Source organism: Thamnophis sirtalis, unplaced genomic scaffold, assembly GCF_051295495.1.
Source record: "Thamnophis sirtalis isolate CommonGarterSnake01/CBP01778 unplaced genomic scaffold, rThaSir2_p1.2 scaffold_3, whole genome shotgun sequence".
NCBI lineage: Eukaryota > Metazoa > Chordata > Lepidosauria > Squamata > Natricidae > Thamnophis > Thamnophis sirtalis.
The window spans coordinates 177,011,470-177,027,985 of NW_028261383.1; the positions used below are offsets into that span (position 1 = coordinate 177,011,470).

Sequence of the window (16,516 nt, forward strand, 5' to 3'; positions counted from 1 at the left end):
AATTCAATTCAATTCTTTTCTTTTGTTTCTCTTTTGTGTACGATTGTGGGAGGGGAGAATTTGGGTGTTTTCTGAGATCAATGATCTCTCTTATTCTCAGCATTTTGAAGGTAGCAGAAGTGAAGGCGATGGCACTTTCAAATCACTTATGAGTACCTTGAGGGCAAAAGTGGGTGAAGATAGTATCAAGAGCAGGAGATCCGTACACTAGCCTTAATCAGTAACCCCATCAGCCGTGTTGCTAGGAAGGGCTTCTGGAGAAATGCCTAACATCCCACAATCCTGAATCCCAGAGAACCACGGGAGATGTTAACAATAGAAAACAGCCTTGCGAGAGGCAGATGCTTATTCACGCCATAGTCCCCTTTCTTGTTTCCAAATAACATTTTATGTGTTCTATGGCCAGGAAACAACCAACTGTGACTTTTATTATTTTGACTTTAAAACTCTTCAACAACTACAACAAAAATATGTTTATTCCTAAAATCAAAGGGCCCGAGCATCCTGGTGACAGAAGCAAATTCATTTTAATTTCTGAACTGGTGTACTTGAAATAACCTTGAAATAAAATAAAAATATCAGAGCAAAGAGTTAATAAGACACGTTGTGCTGGTTGCTCTACATGAGGGAGGCGGGAGGGAAAGACTAGAAAATAGACTATGATGAGCTGGAAGGGACCTTGGAAGTCTTCTAGTCCAGCCTTCTGCTCAAACAGGAGAACCTATACCATTTCAGATAAGTGACTGTCTAGGCCAGAGTTGTCAAACTCGGGGCCTACAAGCGCTGGCCATGCCCTGTTTAGCAAAGGGGGGGGGAGTCCTGATACGTTATATGACACTGCCGTGACAATGCGAGTTTGACACCCCTGGTCTAGACTTTCTTAAAAACATCCAGTGATGGAGCGCCCACGATTTCTGCAGGCAAGCTGTTCTGTTGGTTAATTGTCCTCACCAGTGGTGAGATTCAAATAATTTAACAACCAGTTCTCTGCTCTGAAGACCAGCTGGGTGGGCATGTGACTGTGTGGGCATGGCCAACTCATCACTGACATCAAGAGCGCCTCTCCTTGCCACACTCCAGAGGTGGCATTCAGCCAGTTCGCACCAGTTCGGGTGAACCGGTAGGGAAAATTTGACCTGGTTCACTGAACTGGTAATGACCTCTGGCTAGCCCCGCTCCCGGCCACCCAGTCGCCGCTTGCTCGCCCCAAGCACTTGCTTGACATTCACTCACCCCCCCACCCACCCATTCGATGCTCACCCCACCCATCCCAGCCCTATATATAGCAATAGCAGTTAGACTTATATACCGCTTCATAGGGCTTCCAGCCCTCTCTAAGTGGTTTACAGAGTCAGCATATCGCCCCCACAGTCTGGGTCCTCATTTCACCCACCTTGGAAGGATGGAAGGCTGAGTCAACCCTGAGCCGGTGAGATTTGAAGCGCCGAGCTGCAGAACTAGCAGTCAGCTGAAGTGGCTGCAGTACTGCACTCTAACCACTGCACCACCTCGGCTATGTTGCCTTCACCATGCGGCTCAGCTAATCGCCTCTCCAGCCACCTCCGTGCCTCACCCACTCTGCTCAGTTCACCAAAGGTAAGCATGCTGCCTGCTCACCCTTCGACTTGGGTCAGGTGCTGGAGCCCAGGGACACCGTGGCACGACAAAACCGCGCTCGTCAAAATAGTGGTGATAAAACTGCGTCGCTAAAGCCGCAATGTCATCACCGCGCGTCATCACCACCGCAACAACAGCGCAGCGATAGAAGGGTGCTTTAAAACAGCGCAGCGGCAGAAAGCCAATTTAAATTAAGGTAAGGGTTAGGATTAGGTTTAGGGGTTAGGTTTAGGGTTAGGTTTAGGGTTAGGTTTAGGGTTAGGTTAAGGGTTAGGGTTAGGGTTAGGGTTAGGGTTAGGGTTAGGGTTAGGGTTAGGGTGCTGAGTGCTTCGGAAGGCGCGGATTTGCCCTCCGCGATTATGTCATCGCGGTAGGGTTGCGTTTTTCCTTAGCGCTTTGAACGGCGTGGATTTGCCCTCCGCACTTATGTCGGCGCGGATAAGGGCTTCACGGTTTTGTGGTGGAACCAGGGAGACGCCATTCCCTGAGGCCCAGAGCCTCTGCTCGCTTGCCGTTCGCCTTGGCCGGCTTGGGGAATGGGCTATTTCCTGGCTCCGGCCTTCCTGGGGCCTCCTCTTGCAGGCCGCCCACTCTTCCTTCACCATGCATCACCCCGTTTCATCTCCTACAGAGGCCCCCACCCAGCACTTACTTAATATCCCCTCAGGGTTACCTTAATCCTCCTGTGGCTGGTGGCAGAGGGTTGAGCCAAGGCTGAGCCATTTCCGCTGGGCTCCCCACCCGCCTGCGTCGTTCCCTCTTGTCACAAGATGTCTGCAGCCCCACCTCCTTTTTTTTCGGTGTGAGAAGCCTCCCAGATGCCGCCTCTTTGCCAGCTGGAACCGAGCTAGCAATGGTGGCTGCAAGCTTCTTGCACCAAAAACTACTGACCTCCGCTTCTTGAACATGCCAAAAAAGAGCTTCAGACCCGCTACGGTTGCCACCCATGGTATTTGTGCATGTATGTGTGTAATCATTTCCAGACCTGGAGGGAAGTTGATCCTTTAATAATAGAAAATGGGGCTCATTGGCTTACGTACAGCTCCCTGAAATAATTGTAATAATTGCTTTTCATGAAGAAAGAATGAAATGGGATTTTTGTATGTGAAATTAATTTACACAAGCAGTCTGATTGCAGTGCAAATGTGAGTATGTTGATGGTAAAAGTTGGTGTGAATGTACTTTTATTCCCTTTCACATAAAGAAAGAGTAAGTTGCTAGGTTGTTTAATGGTATGTGTGTGTGTATGTATGTGTGTTATCATTTCCAAACCGGGAGGGTGAGATCCTCTAATAATACAAAATGGAGCTCATTGGCTGGTGAAAAAGCTCCCTGAAACACTTATAATGATTGGTTGATATGAGCAAGCATGAAGGTCTGATTGCAGTATGAATGTGAGTGTGATAAGTGGAAGGGATCCAGAGACCTGTGATTGCCTGTGTGTATCCCCCCCTCTTCCTTCTGGGTCATTCTTTGGAGGGAATCAGGCAAGGGGGGGAGTGTGGGTGTCTGCTCATTTTAACCATGAGTGTGTGCGTGTGAGATGCCCCCAGAGATACCTGTGAATGCCTCTGTGTATTCCCCCCTTCTTTCCCTCCTTCCTTCTGGGTCATTAAAGACAGCTGCGGGTTTTTCTGCTCACTTTAACCACTTTATTTCTCCCTCTTTCTCTCTTCTGAGAAATTCGAGGTAAATGGGTCACCTGCTCCTGCACCTTCACTTTTCACTGTTGTGATCTTTTTCATCTGCGTATAAAAGCTATGCAGTCACATTTCCTTTTCTGCTCTGAATACAATTTTGATTTTTCTTCTGGAAATTTTTGAGGTTTAAAATGCTTAATTAAACCTATAAAAAGAAATGATTTTGAGATAGTTTGCTTACATTTGTAAATGTTTTAACATACTTAATGAGAATTTGACTCCATCTGAATGGAATCTGATTATTTTGGATGTTGACTCAAAGTCCTCTCTTTTTTATTGCTAGTTTTATTTTTTGAAGCTGTTCTTCTTCCCTCCCTCTTTTATGCCTGAGTGCATTTTAAAATTCTTATGAGTCAAGGTTTGTTTGTTTGCAACACAAATTGTTGTCCTTTTTGGAATTATTACAGAGATGAATTAGAAATTGCAATATATAGAAAGTCATCTGGGATGGCAGTTGGTGCATCCCCTGTGCCTGCCACCCCTCATAATAAGCCCGCAAATATCATGGTCCCCCAAACTATCCCTGCTAAATATGCATCCCTCATTCATCATAATAGAAAGAATTCTATCGTTTGAGAAAAAGGGAGAAAAATGAAGGGTACAGTAATTTTAAAAAAAGTAATGAGTATCATCACACAAAGTAGAAACTTGTTATTTAATAGACTTTTGTTCTACTGTAATATGTATATGTGTTGTGCTGCTGTAAAGGTGTTTTCCTTTTGAGCATTTGGTTGTTGGGCATTTGTGGCACATGAGCCTCTGCGAAAGCATGTGCCTGTGGTCAGTTGTATCCTTCCTGCATTGGGATCAGAGTCCTTCATGGGTCCTTTTCCTTCTTCTACAAATGCCATCCGTTTCCTTCAGAAATTGGCACGTACCTATACTCTATCTACTACCAGAGCAATCCTCACACCTTTTGTGCTGTTAATAGGCCAATCAGGAATAACAAAAGATACACACTGCCAGAAAGGAATCTGTCTGATGTAAATCTAAGTTAGGGTATATGAGTTTTACAATATGGTTAGATTATATGACTAAAGTAATTATAATACTAAGAACCTTGGCGCAAAAGTAAGAGAAGGAGATTGAGGAATTGTGACACACTCTTGGTAGAACACACAGAGAAAACAAGATCCAGCTGTGATTGGGAGAAGGATCACTACACTCACATACACACAGGCACACACACATTTCCCATGCTTTTCTGGACCATAAAATTAAATTTTAAAGGTACACACCTTCTTTCCAAGAAGCCTTTGAGCTCAACACTCAAAAACCCTTTAAAATGGCCAAGGTCCAGGAAACCTCACAGACAGACTCAATGGGTCTGCTGCCAGCAAAGGAGGCTTACCTGGTCCAGGTCCATCGGTCAGGTTAGCTTGGAGTCCCATCTGGGGTGCCAACTTGTTGGAAGAAATGTCCATCTGGGTTCAGTTCCAAGTGGGAAGAAAGACACTGGAAACATGGAGACTGCTTGGAAAGATAGTTTATTGGTGGACAGGACCACATGGGTTGAGGTCCTGGGCAAAAAGAGCACATGAGAGAGAGAAATTTATATCCGCTCTGGAGCCCCGCCTTGGAGCTTCCTGTTCCTGTGTAAGAAATGTATTCTGATTGGTTCTCAGACTCCAGTGGGGCCATGCAGGGGTAACTTTGTAGGTTGTTTTGAGTCCCAGGCTTGGTTGAATCTTGCTGAGTGAAGCAATCTCCCCAGGTGCCACATGGTGAGTTCTGTTGCTAGATGGATAGAGGGCTAATCCTGCCATGTCCTGAGGCCCATGTCGTAATCCCATTACCCTGGAGCTGAAGTGGGCGGAAGGGAGCTGCAGGGAGCTGCTTGGTCTTTAAAACATGTTTCTTCTTTTCTCATCCGGGGAAATATAATATTCTGCCTTTTTAATAATTCCTAAAATATTTCATTCTTCTAGGAGGGGAGGGGATGCTAACTTTCTTCAAAAGAATGCAAATGAATGGATTTTTGATAATGTATTTTAATTGAACCGTTGCTAGTGTGAAAGGCCGCCCCCTGGTGTTTGAGAGGAATACTGAGATAAAGATCTTTCGTACTTTAGTTCCAAGTTCCATATTAGGTAAAAAGCTTATCGCAGCCTTTGCCTATAAAGCATCCTGCTTTGAAACCTTTCCATGTTTCTATCTCCTGGAAAAGTCTGTCTCCTGGGCATGAGGTGCGCACCATCTGCCGGTGTCCATGGATGGTGTAGTTCGCCTGCAGCCTGGCACCCTTCACTGCACACTGAATGAAGTTGTTCTTCATCAGTTCCAGCTCATGGGAGTCAGGGAGAGTCTTCATGTAGTTGCCAATGAAACTGATGCCGTATCCTTTGCTGTTGTAGCCCCGGGTGTGAGCTCCTACCCAGTGCCAACCCCGGCCTTGGTAGAGGTAGCCATCACTGCCAAAAACAAAGCTGTGCAGGGACAGAAGAGAAATCAAGAAAAGCAGTGTAAACATCTTGTGGAATTTTTCCGATTTCATAAAAAGAAATGCACTTTAAAAACACGTCTAGGAAAAATAAAAGCCATGTAAGAATGCACAGCTTTGCTGAATGAGTAGAAAGATACTTTCAAAAACAGATGGATGTGAAAGTGAACATTATTTAAATAAGCCTTCCTAGAAATAAACAGTAATCTATATGATTGATAATCCAGGGCAGCTAAAATGGGAGCATATGAAACAAATGTATAGTATTGCTGCTTCAATAGCAATAGCAATAGCAGTTAGACTTATATACCGCTTCATAGGGCTTTCAGCCCTCTCTAAGCGGTTTACAGAGTCAGCATATCGCTCCCAACAATCTTGGTCCTCATTTCACCCACCTCGGAAGGATGGAAGGCTGAGTCAACCTTGAGCCGGTGAGATTAGAACAGCCAAACTGCAGATAGCAGTCAGCTGAAGTGGCCTGCAGTACTGCACCCTAACCACTGCGCCACCTCGGCTCGTCAAACCAAACTTTGATAGAGGAATGCAAGACAATATGCAGATGCTCATCTTTCATCTATTAAAGCTTGCCCAAATATGGAGCCCCCCAATGTACTTGGAACAGGGAAGAACTTTTTCCTGGATTAATTGGAATTTTGCTCTTCACCCACATTTTACCCTTCTGTAAAAGCAGTAAGCAACTTCTAATAGTCCAAATATAAAATGCATTCTACAATATAATTTGATAAAATGCTATTAAAATGTCCAGCTAGTTTATTGGAAAATGTGTATTGCATAGAGACACCTGTAGCCAATGTCGTCCCAACCACGGTAATTTTGGTGGAATCGCTGCATACTCCGCATGTCAGCTGCGCAGGAGGAGAAGTTCCGGCACGGCTCAGAAGGGGTGCTGGTGTGATGGATGTAGACAAACCCCAAGGGCAGCTTAAGTTGAGTGGGTGTTCCTTTATAAGGACGAGCCCCCCACATGCACCGCGGGATTATGGCAGGACATTCTATGGGAGAGCGAGGAGAAAAACATCAGAGCTGAAGGGCAGAAGAGGAAACATTGCAACGCACCAGAAAGCAGAAAGCCAGGACGCTGCTGATAATGCCGTGGCTACTATCAAATCACCCAGTATATTATAGCAATTATAAATATTCATAAAATAAAACATGACAGAGACAGTATAGATAGGAAGAATTCCAACTACTCTATGTGTAACACTGTGAGAAGTTGCCCTCCCCAAATCATATTGAACCATAGACAGTACTTTTCCTCCCGGGACATAGTCAAAGTATGGATATTGTTATCCCAACGCTTGGCTTCTAAACTTGGCAGCTTAAAGTAAAACCTGACGATTCCAGGGAAAGGAAGGTGACAGTGGCATCTGTTGCTTACAGCTAAGCAGTATCCACAGTATCAGGAGCCATGTGTTTCTCAATGCCATAAGTGTGCCTAGCAGGAGACACGCTTGCTCTCATGTCCTGCTTGAGGGTCCCCATTGGCATTCCATCTGCAGTAGAACGAGGACGTTCTTGAGCATCTCGTGTCAATTAGCCAACCTCAACCTCCCCCACTTCCCCCAAGGGAGTGTTTAACCCTCCGGGAGACACAATGTGCTAGACTGAATCAGGGAATAATAGCAGGGTAGCAAAATATTGTGATGGGCCTAGAGAGCGCATTGTGGCTGAAGGCCATTATCTTTTCATTAGCTCCATAATGTCTACATGGATGGTTCAAGAGCCCGAGAAGAGGTTTCATTTAACTAACAGTGTCTGTTAACACTGCAAGGATTGTACTTTACATGCCATGAGATGTTTGCTTAGAATGGATGCAAGAAGAGGGGAGTATGTAAATGTTGCAAATAAGTTAAATAAATGGCCTCACTTGAACTAATTACCAGCAATGTAGTATCTCAAACATCAGCAATAAGTGAAATCCTACCAGGATGTCTATTTTTCTAACAAGGGACATACCTACATACATCGTCATGAACTCATCAGCAGCCTGTTTTGCCAGAAATGTCAATTCCTTGTCGGTGATTCCTTCAAGGAGGGAGCTGACTTCATTCATCTTCTGGAGAAAGCGCAGAGCATCTTCTACCTGCTCCTGTAGCTTTTCTTTACTCAGCAGTGCTGCAAAACTTTTCCTGCGGAAGTTGCTCCGCATCTTTTCTTCCCCGTCCAGACCCTTAGAGCCGTAATAGTCATTCAGCAGAAGACTGATATTGGGTGGTGGATCAATCTTCTCTACCAGGTAAGTGCCCAAAATAAAGCCATCCATTGCACCGTTGATAGCAGCATCGGTCATATATGAGGGAGGACCCATTAGGATAAAAGTAGAGGGTTCAGAAATACTATCCCAACAGCCATTTGGTCCCAGGGCTACCTGGCTCTGCTTCAGGTAAAATAGCAGAAAAGCCATTCCAAGGTCCATTGAAATAGTGCTGGAAATGAGGGGATCCAAAGAAAGCCCTGATTCTTCTCCAGAACTGTTTGAAGGATCAGCGATCAAAAGTTTCTCAGGCAACTCATTTTTCATTTTCAATCCAGCTGCTATCCCAGCAAGCAAAGGGCTAATTGAAACTGTGGTTCCATCAGGAGTTAAGACTACCCCATGTTCCACTTGGGAGCCATCAAGTGTACGATTCACTAGATTTTTAAAGAATATTCTCTTTGCCTCACTCAGATAAGGCAAGTTCGAGGTCCTGGAAGTCATTGGACCAAGAACAAACTGGCAAATTTTGCTATTGCAAAACTCCAACTCCTGGTATAGCTCTGCCATAATTAGGTCTGGGGTTCCTTTCAAGTGGGATTCCACATCGTTCAGAATTTCAACCACAGTGTCCATATGGAGTATCAAGTTACCTGAAAACAGTCGGATTCAGACATCACAGTTAGAGTAGCAAGCAGTGAATGAGAAGGGGCAACCAAAGCAAATGGGTTATGGGCTCTTGCATAGAATATTCTGAATGAAATTGTCTGGCCAATAACACAGACAGAAGCGTAATTTGAAATGGACCCAGGTGTTTTGAAATGACAAAATGATGATATGGTGGGCTGTGGAATAAAAAGAAGTGAATTGTTCTCTTATGAAACAGACATTTGTGTCTGCGTGTGGATTAAAACTAGAGGATTTCCTGACAAATTATTTCTCTAAAAGACAAAAATTGAAGTCCAGGCAGCAACCAACTTTAATTTCCATCCCATCACACATTTTCATAAAATAAGAGAACATATTTTTGAATGAACATTTCTGCCATTAACATTTCTCCACCCAAACTGGAATTTCTTTGTTGTACATTTCTTTGGTTAAATTATCCAATAAATTGAACTTCATCTGTTCAATACACAAAAAACCCTAAGTTTTTTTGTGAAAAAATGTTTTTTTTTAAAGTAGCAGTGCATATTCTCAAATGACAAAATGATATTTTTGCCCTAAACCTCCTTACATATTGGATGACTATTGCCAAATTATGCCACATTACTTTGCTCAAAACCTCGGTGGTTCAACTGGTATTATTAAAAGAGAGAGAGAAAATCTCATTCAACTGAGTAGAATTTACTCTATATGCCTAATTATATCGGATTATGAATTATGCTTTTGTGGGTTCTGTTATGGGTAAGACTTACTTGAACCATCAAATACTAGAGTCATAAGAAATACATCTTGATTTTTTTTTAAGCAGTGTATTTCTGGATACTGGTTGTGCTCCTAAAATATGCTTTAACCAGTGCATGGTTATGGAAGGAAATATGGTATAGGACAGATGTCGGCAACCTGTGGCTCTGGAGCCACATGCGGCTCTTTTGTCCCCTTGCTGAGGCTCCCTGTCAGCTGAATCCACCACTGGCTGGCCCCACTCCTCGCCCTCACCTCCTAGTCACTCCTCGCTTGGCCTTAGAAGGTAAGGGCGACTGGGGTGAGTGGGTGATGGAGACTCGCTCCACACTCCAGAGTGGGCGCGAAGTGCCCCTGTACTTGACCCGTCTCTTGCTTGGTTCCGTGGGCATTTCTTCCAGCCCTTGTTGATGCTGTGTACACCTTGGTCGCTCTCCATCCCTAGCCCAGCTGTGGCCAATGCCGCTGCTGTTGCCATCTCCATAGCCTGCCCACTGCTCTTGCAATGCCTTGCGCAGCATGGTTAAATTTAGCGCCCTTCACAATGGGGGAGACAGTGTCCCCTCCTCCTTCTGGAGCCCATTATCACTTGGAGCATTGGCCGCAGCTGGGCCAGGTCAGTGTCTCAGGGCCAAGAGCAAGACATGCACCTCCCCGAGCGACTGAGGTGTGTGCAGCACCAACAAGGACTGGAAGAAGTGTCTGTGAGACCCAGCAAGAGACAGGACAAGTACAGGGGCGCTTTGCTCCCACTCTGGAATATGAAGCGAGTCTCCATTGCCCCCCTCCTGTCACCCTTACCTTCTCAGGCCAGGCGAGGAGAGACTGGGAGGAGAGGGTGAGGGGCGGGGCCAGCCAGTATTGGGTTCAGCTGACAGGGAACCTGAAATGACTCTTGATTTAAATCATAAGGTAAAAAGCACTCAAAGAAGAAGAAAGAACAACCTCAGCAAAAAAAAGAAAAACCCAAGCCCTCACCTATTTTTGGAAATGGTTCAAGAGGGCACACACACACACACACACACACAAACGTGTTTGTGTGTGTGTGAGAGAGAGACAGAGACAGAGACAGAGACAGACAGAGAGACAGAGAGAGACGGGGAAAAGAGCCTTCTCGGTGGCTGCTCCGACCCTCTAGAACGAACTCCCCATGGAGATTCGGACCCTCACCACCCTCCAGTCCTTCCGCGCCGCCCTAAAGATCTGGCTGTCCCGGCTGGCCTGGGGTTAAAGACTCTAACCCCACTCGAATTGTGTGGCTGTTGTGTTTTTTAATATGTTGTATTGTCTGTATGTTGGGAACTGTTTGTCCTTTCCCCCCCCCTTTTTTTTTAAACTGTGAGCTGCCCTGAGTCCCCCCAGGGAAAAGGGCGGCATACAAATAAAGGGAAAATGAAAAAAAATGAAAAAATGAAAAGACACAGAGAGAGACGGGGAAAGAGAGACAGAGATGTGATAGAGATGAGACCGAGAGAGAGAGAGGGAGAGAGAAAGAGAGGGAGAGAAAGAAAGAGACACACACCGAGAGAGATGCCCATTTCCCCACAGAAAAGAAAACACCAGGAGCCACAAAACATAGGGAGGCATTTTCCTAATCTGCCTGTGGAACCATTGTTGGGCTCATTCGCAGTCCCTCCACCACCACCATCCCAGGCGCTTCTGCCCTTTTCCAGCTAAGTTTATTTATTTAGTTTGTTTTTTATTACATTTATTTGCCACCCATCTCGTTAGAGATGATTCCGGACAGCTTACAAACATTAAAACTAGTCCACATTAGAATAATAAAAGAAGAATATAATGCTGTTAAGAAACAAAGAGGAGGGGGACACGACGCACACAGGGAGAGGTTGAGTCCCTGCCGCCTCCAGGAGAGAAAATCCCGGTTGGGGCTTCAGGCCAAATGGCAGAACTTGCTTTTTACCCAAGCGGTTTGGGGAGGTTTAGGTGGCCTGCAAGGGAAAGGGATCTGTTGCCGCCTCGAGGGTTACCTGCATGGGCTGTGCTGAGACAAAATCCCATCACTGGCACAAGTCCCAACCATATCAGGAACATCCTGTTGGTGGTGTGAAGCACAACTTATGATTACGGCACCTGCAAGGCAAGGAAAAGGGGAAGGAGGAAGGAGAAATCAATAAAAGCTAGCGGGCCACACAGAGAACTCAAAGGCCAATAAGGAAGGCAGCCTGATCTTTGGACTCTGTGATTCAGTTTCGCTTCACAAATTAAGGTGCCAGTTATCAGTTTAAACTAGTAGAGCAACTGTGTCCTTTCCTTTGAAATGTTGACTTTTCCTATCTACACTTTGATTTCAGATTAGTTTCCTGTAATACTTGGGTACAGGATTGTCCTCTGTGAATTTCTTCTAGCAACAGGTGGCCTACATCCACCTGTTTTTTTGGTCACATTTTCTCCAGTTATGGAACAATCCTCCCCTTGAACTTTTTGATCCTTCTTCTCACTTGAGATTATCAAAAGATTCACCTGGAAAATTTCGTTTTGTTTCTGTTTTCTTTCAAGAATCAGAGGGACTTTAAGGCAACATCACTGACCTGGGCTGCATTAGCCAAATGTGGACGAGATGAGCTTCCGAATTGTCCTCATATTTTTGTTAGAATTAAATGCCAACTGACGCAGCTGCCCCTCCTCCTGCCTTAATACAGAATTACAGAGTTCAAAGGGACTTTGGAGGTCATCTAGCCCAACCCCCTATAAGGCAGGAGAACCTATACCAGTGTTGGAGAACCTTTTCAGCACAAGCTTCGCAGCCGGTGGCTTCAGGAGACACTCGCCTGGCGGGGAGGGGGGGGGCAGCCTGGCAGGGAGGGGGGGGGGCAGCCTGGCAGGGAGGGAGGGGCAGCCTGGCAAGCTTCGCAGTCACATGGCTACAAAGCTTATTGGGCTGCATCCCCCTCCCCACCAGGCTAGCATCTCCTGAAGCTGCCAGCATTGCGAGGGGAGGGCAGGGGGTGGGCAGGCAAACTTCGCAGCCACACGACTGCAAAGCTTGCCAGGCTCCCCCCAATCTTCCCACCAGGCTAGCGTGTTCCGAAGCTGCTTGCATTGTGAAGGTGAGACAGGGAGGGGGTGGGGGGGCAGCCTGGCAAGCTTCACCGCTGGAGGCTTTGGGAGATGCTAGACTGGTGGGGAGAGGGGGCGGCCTGGCAAGCTTCGCAGCCACGTGGCCACCACCCCCATCCCTGCCGGACTAGCATCTCCTGAAGCCGTCGGTATTGCAGGAGTAGCTGTTTCTACTGGCTGCACCAGGCGCCCAAGAAAACCCCCAGGCGCAGCACAGTCCCACGGTGGCAGGGGGCTCTGGCATGCTCTGCCGCCACCACTGCCACCACCGCTGCTGCTGCTACCAGCCACACCGGGTGCCCAATAAAACTTCCCTGGCACGGCACAGTTCTGGGGCGGCGGAGACCCCTGTCCTGCAGTTGTCAGCCTGCTCGTTTTCTGGAGAGAGCTGGGAAAAGGATAGCAGGAGTTTCTGGAGAAGCAGCAGGCAAACAGCAGCCTTCGTTCCTCGGCAAACTGATGGCATCTCGTCAGCAAAACAGAATCCAAGGCTACCTGGAAAGGAACAAGATCAGGCCCCTCTTTGAGGTAAGACCTGTATGGATGCGAAGACCAGTTGGCTGGTGTACATATGCACCCTGGAAACAAGAAGAGCAGTTGCCTGGTGTGCATGCGCGCACAGGGAAGATGATCTTCCAGTTTCTGGCCTGCGCACTGGCCACCTAGTCTTCCAGTTTCTGGCTCCCATGCGTGCGTGAAGACCAGCTGGCCAGGGCACATGCACACCCAGGAAACTGGATGGTCATCTTCCTGATGCGCGCATGTGCTCCGGGGAGTTACTCTTCCCGTTTCTGGCACTCCCACGCGTGTAAAGACCAGCTGGCTGGCGTGCTGGAACCCAGAAGAGCCACAAACCTGGAGAGTTTGCTCTGCGTGCCACTTCCGGCACACATGTCATAGGTTCACCATTGTGGCCCTAAACTATTCCAGGCTAGTAGACGTCCAATCTCTTCTTTAAGAGCTCCATTCATCGAGCGTCCACAACTTCTGAAGGCAACCTGTTCCACTGATTGTTCTCGCTAACATAAAACTTCTCCTTAGTTCTAGATTGGGTCCCTCCTTGATTAGCTGCCATCCGTAACTTACTTCTTATCCTGCCCTCAAGTACTTTGGAGAATAGATCGATACCTTCTGTGACACCCCCTCATATTCTAAAACTGATACCATGTCATCCCTGATCTTCTTAGACACACCCAATTCCTGTAACTGTTTATCATATGTTTTAACCTCCAGTCCACTAATCATCTTTATTGCTCTTCTCTGCATTTTAGAGTCTTTTTTGTATCATGCTGGTCAAAACAATTCCTCTTCACCCAATGCAGCCAAGGCAAGCCAAAAATTGTAATGCCTAAATACCAAATAGATTAAAAATTAGTTTGAAGATTTTTTTTGTCTAAACATCCAGCCCAAATTTAGATTTCCCGTTTTATTTTAAACATTCAATCCTATTTTTGGCAAAATCTGGAAAACCGTTTTGGGGAAATTGAAAGTTTGCAAATCCTTTGGGGGACACCGTGGTTGACTGAGGTCATCCAGAGTTTGGGAGACAAATAAAGTATCATTTATACAGAGAGGACACACACTCTTTTCCACCAAAGCCTTAGCCAGGAGAGATGTGAAGCAGTGGCTGCTTTAAAACAGGGCCTCCATAGGGGAAGCCACTAAAGAAAATGCAAGCTGACAATCTAACCCAGATGAAAACATATTTTATAAAAATTTGTCTGGCTTATTCTTAGACGGCAGAGGAGCTGAAGACCTCCTAAAAATTCCAGAAATCTTTTTTTATTCTTTCCATTCCTGTAGAATGTTAGCAAAACTTAGATAAAGGAACTCGGGACTCCATTTATTTGTCCAACTGGCCTGCAGCGAGTAATTCCACAAAAACCAGGAAAAGGAGACTAAATTTGTTGGGAGGGGGAGGAAGTTGGCAGAAAAAAACTGTTTTTGCTGTAGAGAAACAAATTCAGGGGGGAAAAAATCCTCCAACATCTCTCTAATGGGAGAGGGCACTCAGCAGCTGCTCCCAGTATTACTGACTCTTCTATTCTAGCCCCCCCCCTCCTTTTTCCCAGTCATGCGACCCAGAGCAGAGTTTCTATTTAGGGGTCAGAAAGAGTCCCAGGAACCGAGAGCTTTCCCTGCCTTCACTACCAGAGGGAGGAGTGATCTGGGGGGCTCAGAAAGCCCAGTAGCTCCTTAGTCCATATGTCTGCATAATACAGACAGTCCTTGACTTATGACCAATTCCTTACTGGCCCTTTGAAGTTCTGGTCGACCTGAGAAAGGTTCTCATGGTCCAGATCCAGAGTTCTGACCATCGCCCTCTCTTGGCAGTCATGTGACCAGGCTTTGGACACTCTGCAACACAGCCACATTTATTACTGTTTGCAGTGTCCCAAGGTCACCTGACCGGATTTCACCACAGTTTTGTCGAAAATCAGTTATTTCTAGTTTTCAGCAAAACTGCATCCACAGAAAACCATTGCTTTGCTTAATGACCATTGGATTTGTTTTACAACTACATTTGCTTAACAACTGCCCTAAAACCATCATAAAACCGGGTCAGGCACATGACCAACCCATTTTGCTACCGTTATGATTTGAGACAGGCAAATTTCATTATGCTTGTAACTCAAGGACTACCTGTGAGCCACAGAGAAAAGCTGTATTTCATTATGTTACTGCATTGGATACCAAGGAGTGTCCCCACAGTCTCAGTTAAATGTGGCAGAGATGTGGAATCAGAAACACAAAGGTTAGAAATTATTTGGGACTGTAAGGAGAGACCTGGGTAGAGAAGAGCCGTCTGGATGCCCACCCCAGAGGTTCCTATAGAGAAAACAGCACACTCACCTCCCTCCTGAAAGTGGCAGATTCACTGGTGTTTGCTTGGGCTTCCCCAGATCTTATATAATCCCCTGAATTACACAAGGAACTTCCCCCTTCTCCGTACGGATGCTGTACCTGTTGTTTCTGCACTCTCGCCAGGCGGGTTGGCTGAGTATCAACCAACAGGAGCCGCCCAGAGGAACTCAGCCCTGCTCTCTGACTTGGTTGACCTTTGAAGGGAGATTCCTTGAGTGCTCAACACACAGGGATCTGGCACAGTTCTCCGGGGAACCACAATGAGGGCACCAGGGACAGCCATGCAGAAACGAGATGAGTGGGGTGGGGGCTTGGTTTGCGAGTCTCCCCCAAAGCTACATTTGAGATCAGGATAGAGAAGGGTTCTTTTTGATGCTGCTCGATGCTAAAAAGTACCCCACCCACTCCAATATTTTAATGGAGGTCAAGGCATTACCTGCCTGCCTTCTTCACTAGCTGATAAATACTTCTGCGTTTTGTCAGGAACCCCTTTCTTTTTCTCCTGATTCCTTGTTCCTGAAATGCAACTAATTTTCAATGTTGGCTAACGGCAGTAGGAATTTCCACATCATAAAGCAAGGTTTTACTAACAGATGGTCCAGTGATTGTTAACATAAGGAAGTTAAACATTACCTGGTGCATGGATGCATACACACATCTCTACAACAATCTTCCAGTGTAAAAAGAGCAGCAAAATAAAGTGGTAGTGATGGCAATTGATAGGTGGGTGGAGACGGTCAGGACTGGAGTTAAAGAGTCTTTGGAAATAAATTAAATGGAAGGAATTGGCGTGAAGGGCTTTCAGCCTTGGCTAAATTAAGTTATGGCCTTTATTAAAGATTAATTATCTCTTCTGCACTAGGGCTTGAGAAGAGCTGCTCTTTTCCAAGTGAAAATTAGATTACAAGGTTCTATCTCTAGGCCACTAGAGATAGAATCTGGGTGTAGGACTTTCAGCTTCCTTATCAACTTTAGCAGGCCACGGCTAACCACAAAGGTTCCTTCAGCAGCGAACAACTGGTTGAAGGCCCTGAGTATAGGACGTTTGCAATCATAATCAAGGGCTAAGGTGGCGATGATGATGACGATGATAATGATGATGATAGTGATATTGATATTCTGAGTTCCAGAAAACCAATGACATCCCCAGAAGGAGTTCTTCTTCTCCCCCATCTCTTTCCTGAGTAAAGGATC

The 16,516-nt window shown here is 46.0% G+C and overlaps 1 protein-coding gene across 1 annotated transcript; it reads right to left on the reverse strand.

Annotated features, from left to right (window-relative positions):
• Positions 1-4,788: 4,788 nt before the first annotated feature.
• Positions 4,789-11,482, reverse strand: PGLYRP2 (peptidoglycan recognition protein 2). The gene is made up of 4 exons (XM_014068277.2): positions 11,368-11,482; positions 7,735-8,625; positions 6,560-6,770; positions 4,789-5,743 (listed from the first exon to the last, which is right to left on the reverse strand). Exons 1-4 carry the CDS (start codon positions 11,429-11,431, stop codon positions 5,404-5,406), a joined length of 1,506 nt encoding a protein of 501 aa, XP_013923752.2. The 5' UTR covers positions 11,432-11,482; the 3' UTR covers positions 4,789-5,403.
• Between the last annotated feature and the right edge of the window lie 5,034 nt (positions 11,483-16,516).

What these genes read in the sequence shown, in the direction of transcription:
- PGLYRP2 (XM_014068277.2), bottom strand. Translation starts at nt 11,431, where the DNA reads ATGTTCCTGATATGGTTGGGACTTGTGCCAGTGATGGGATTTTGTCTC. An exon ending in TCTCAGCACAGCCCATGCAG is followed by an intron (nt 8,626 to 11,367) that starts GTAACCCTCGAG and finishes GACTGTTTTCAG; the next exon opens with GTAACTTGATACTCCATATG. An exon ending in TGGGACGACATTGGCTACAG is followed by an intron (nt 5,744 to 6,559) that starts GTGTCTCTATGC and finishes GTCCCTGCACAG; the next exon opens with CTTTGTTTTTGGCAGTGATG.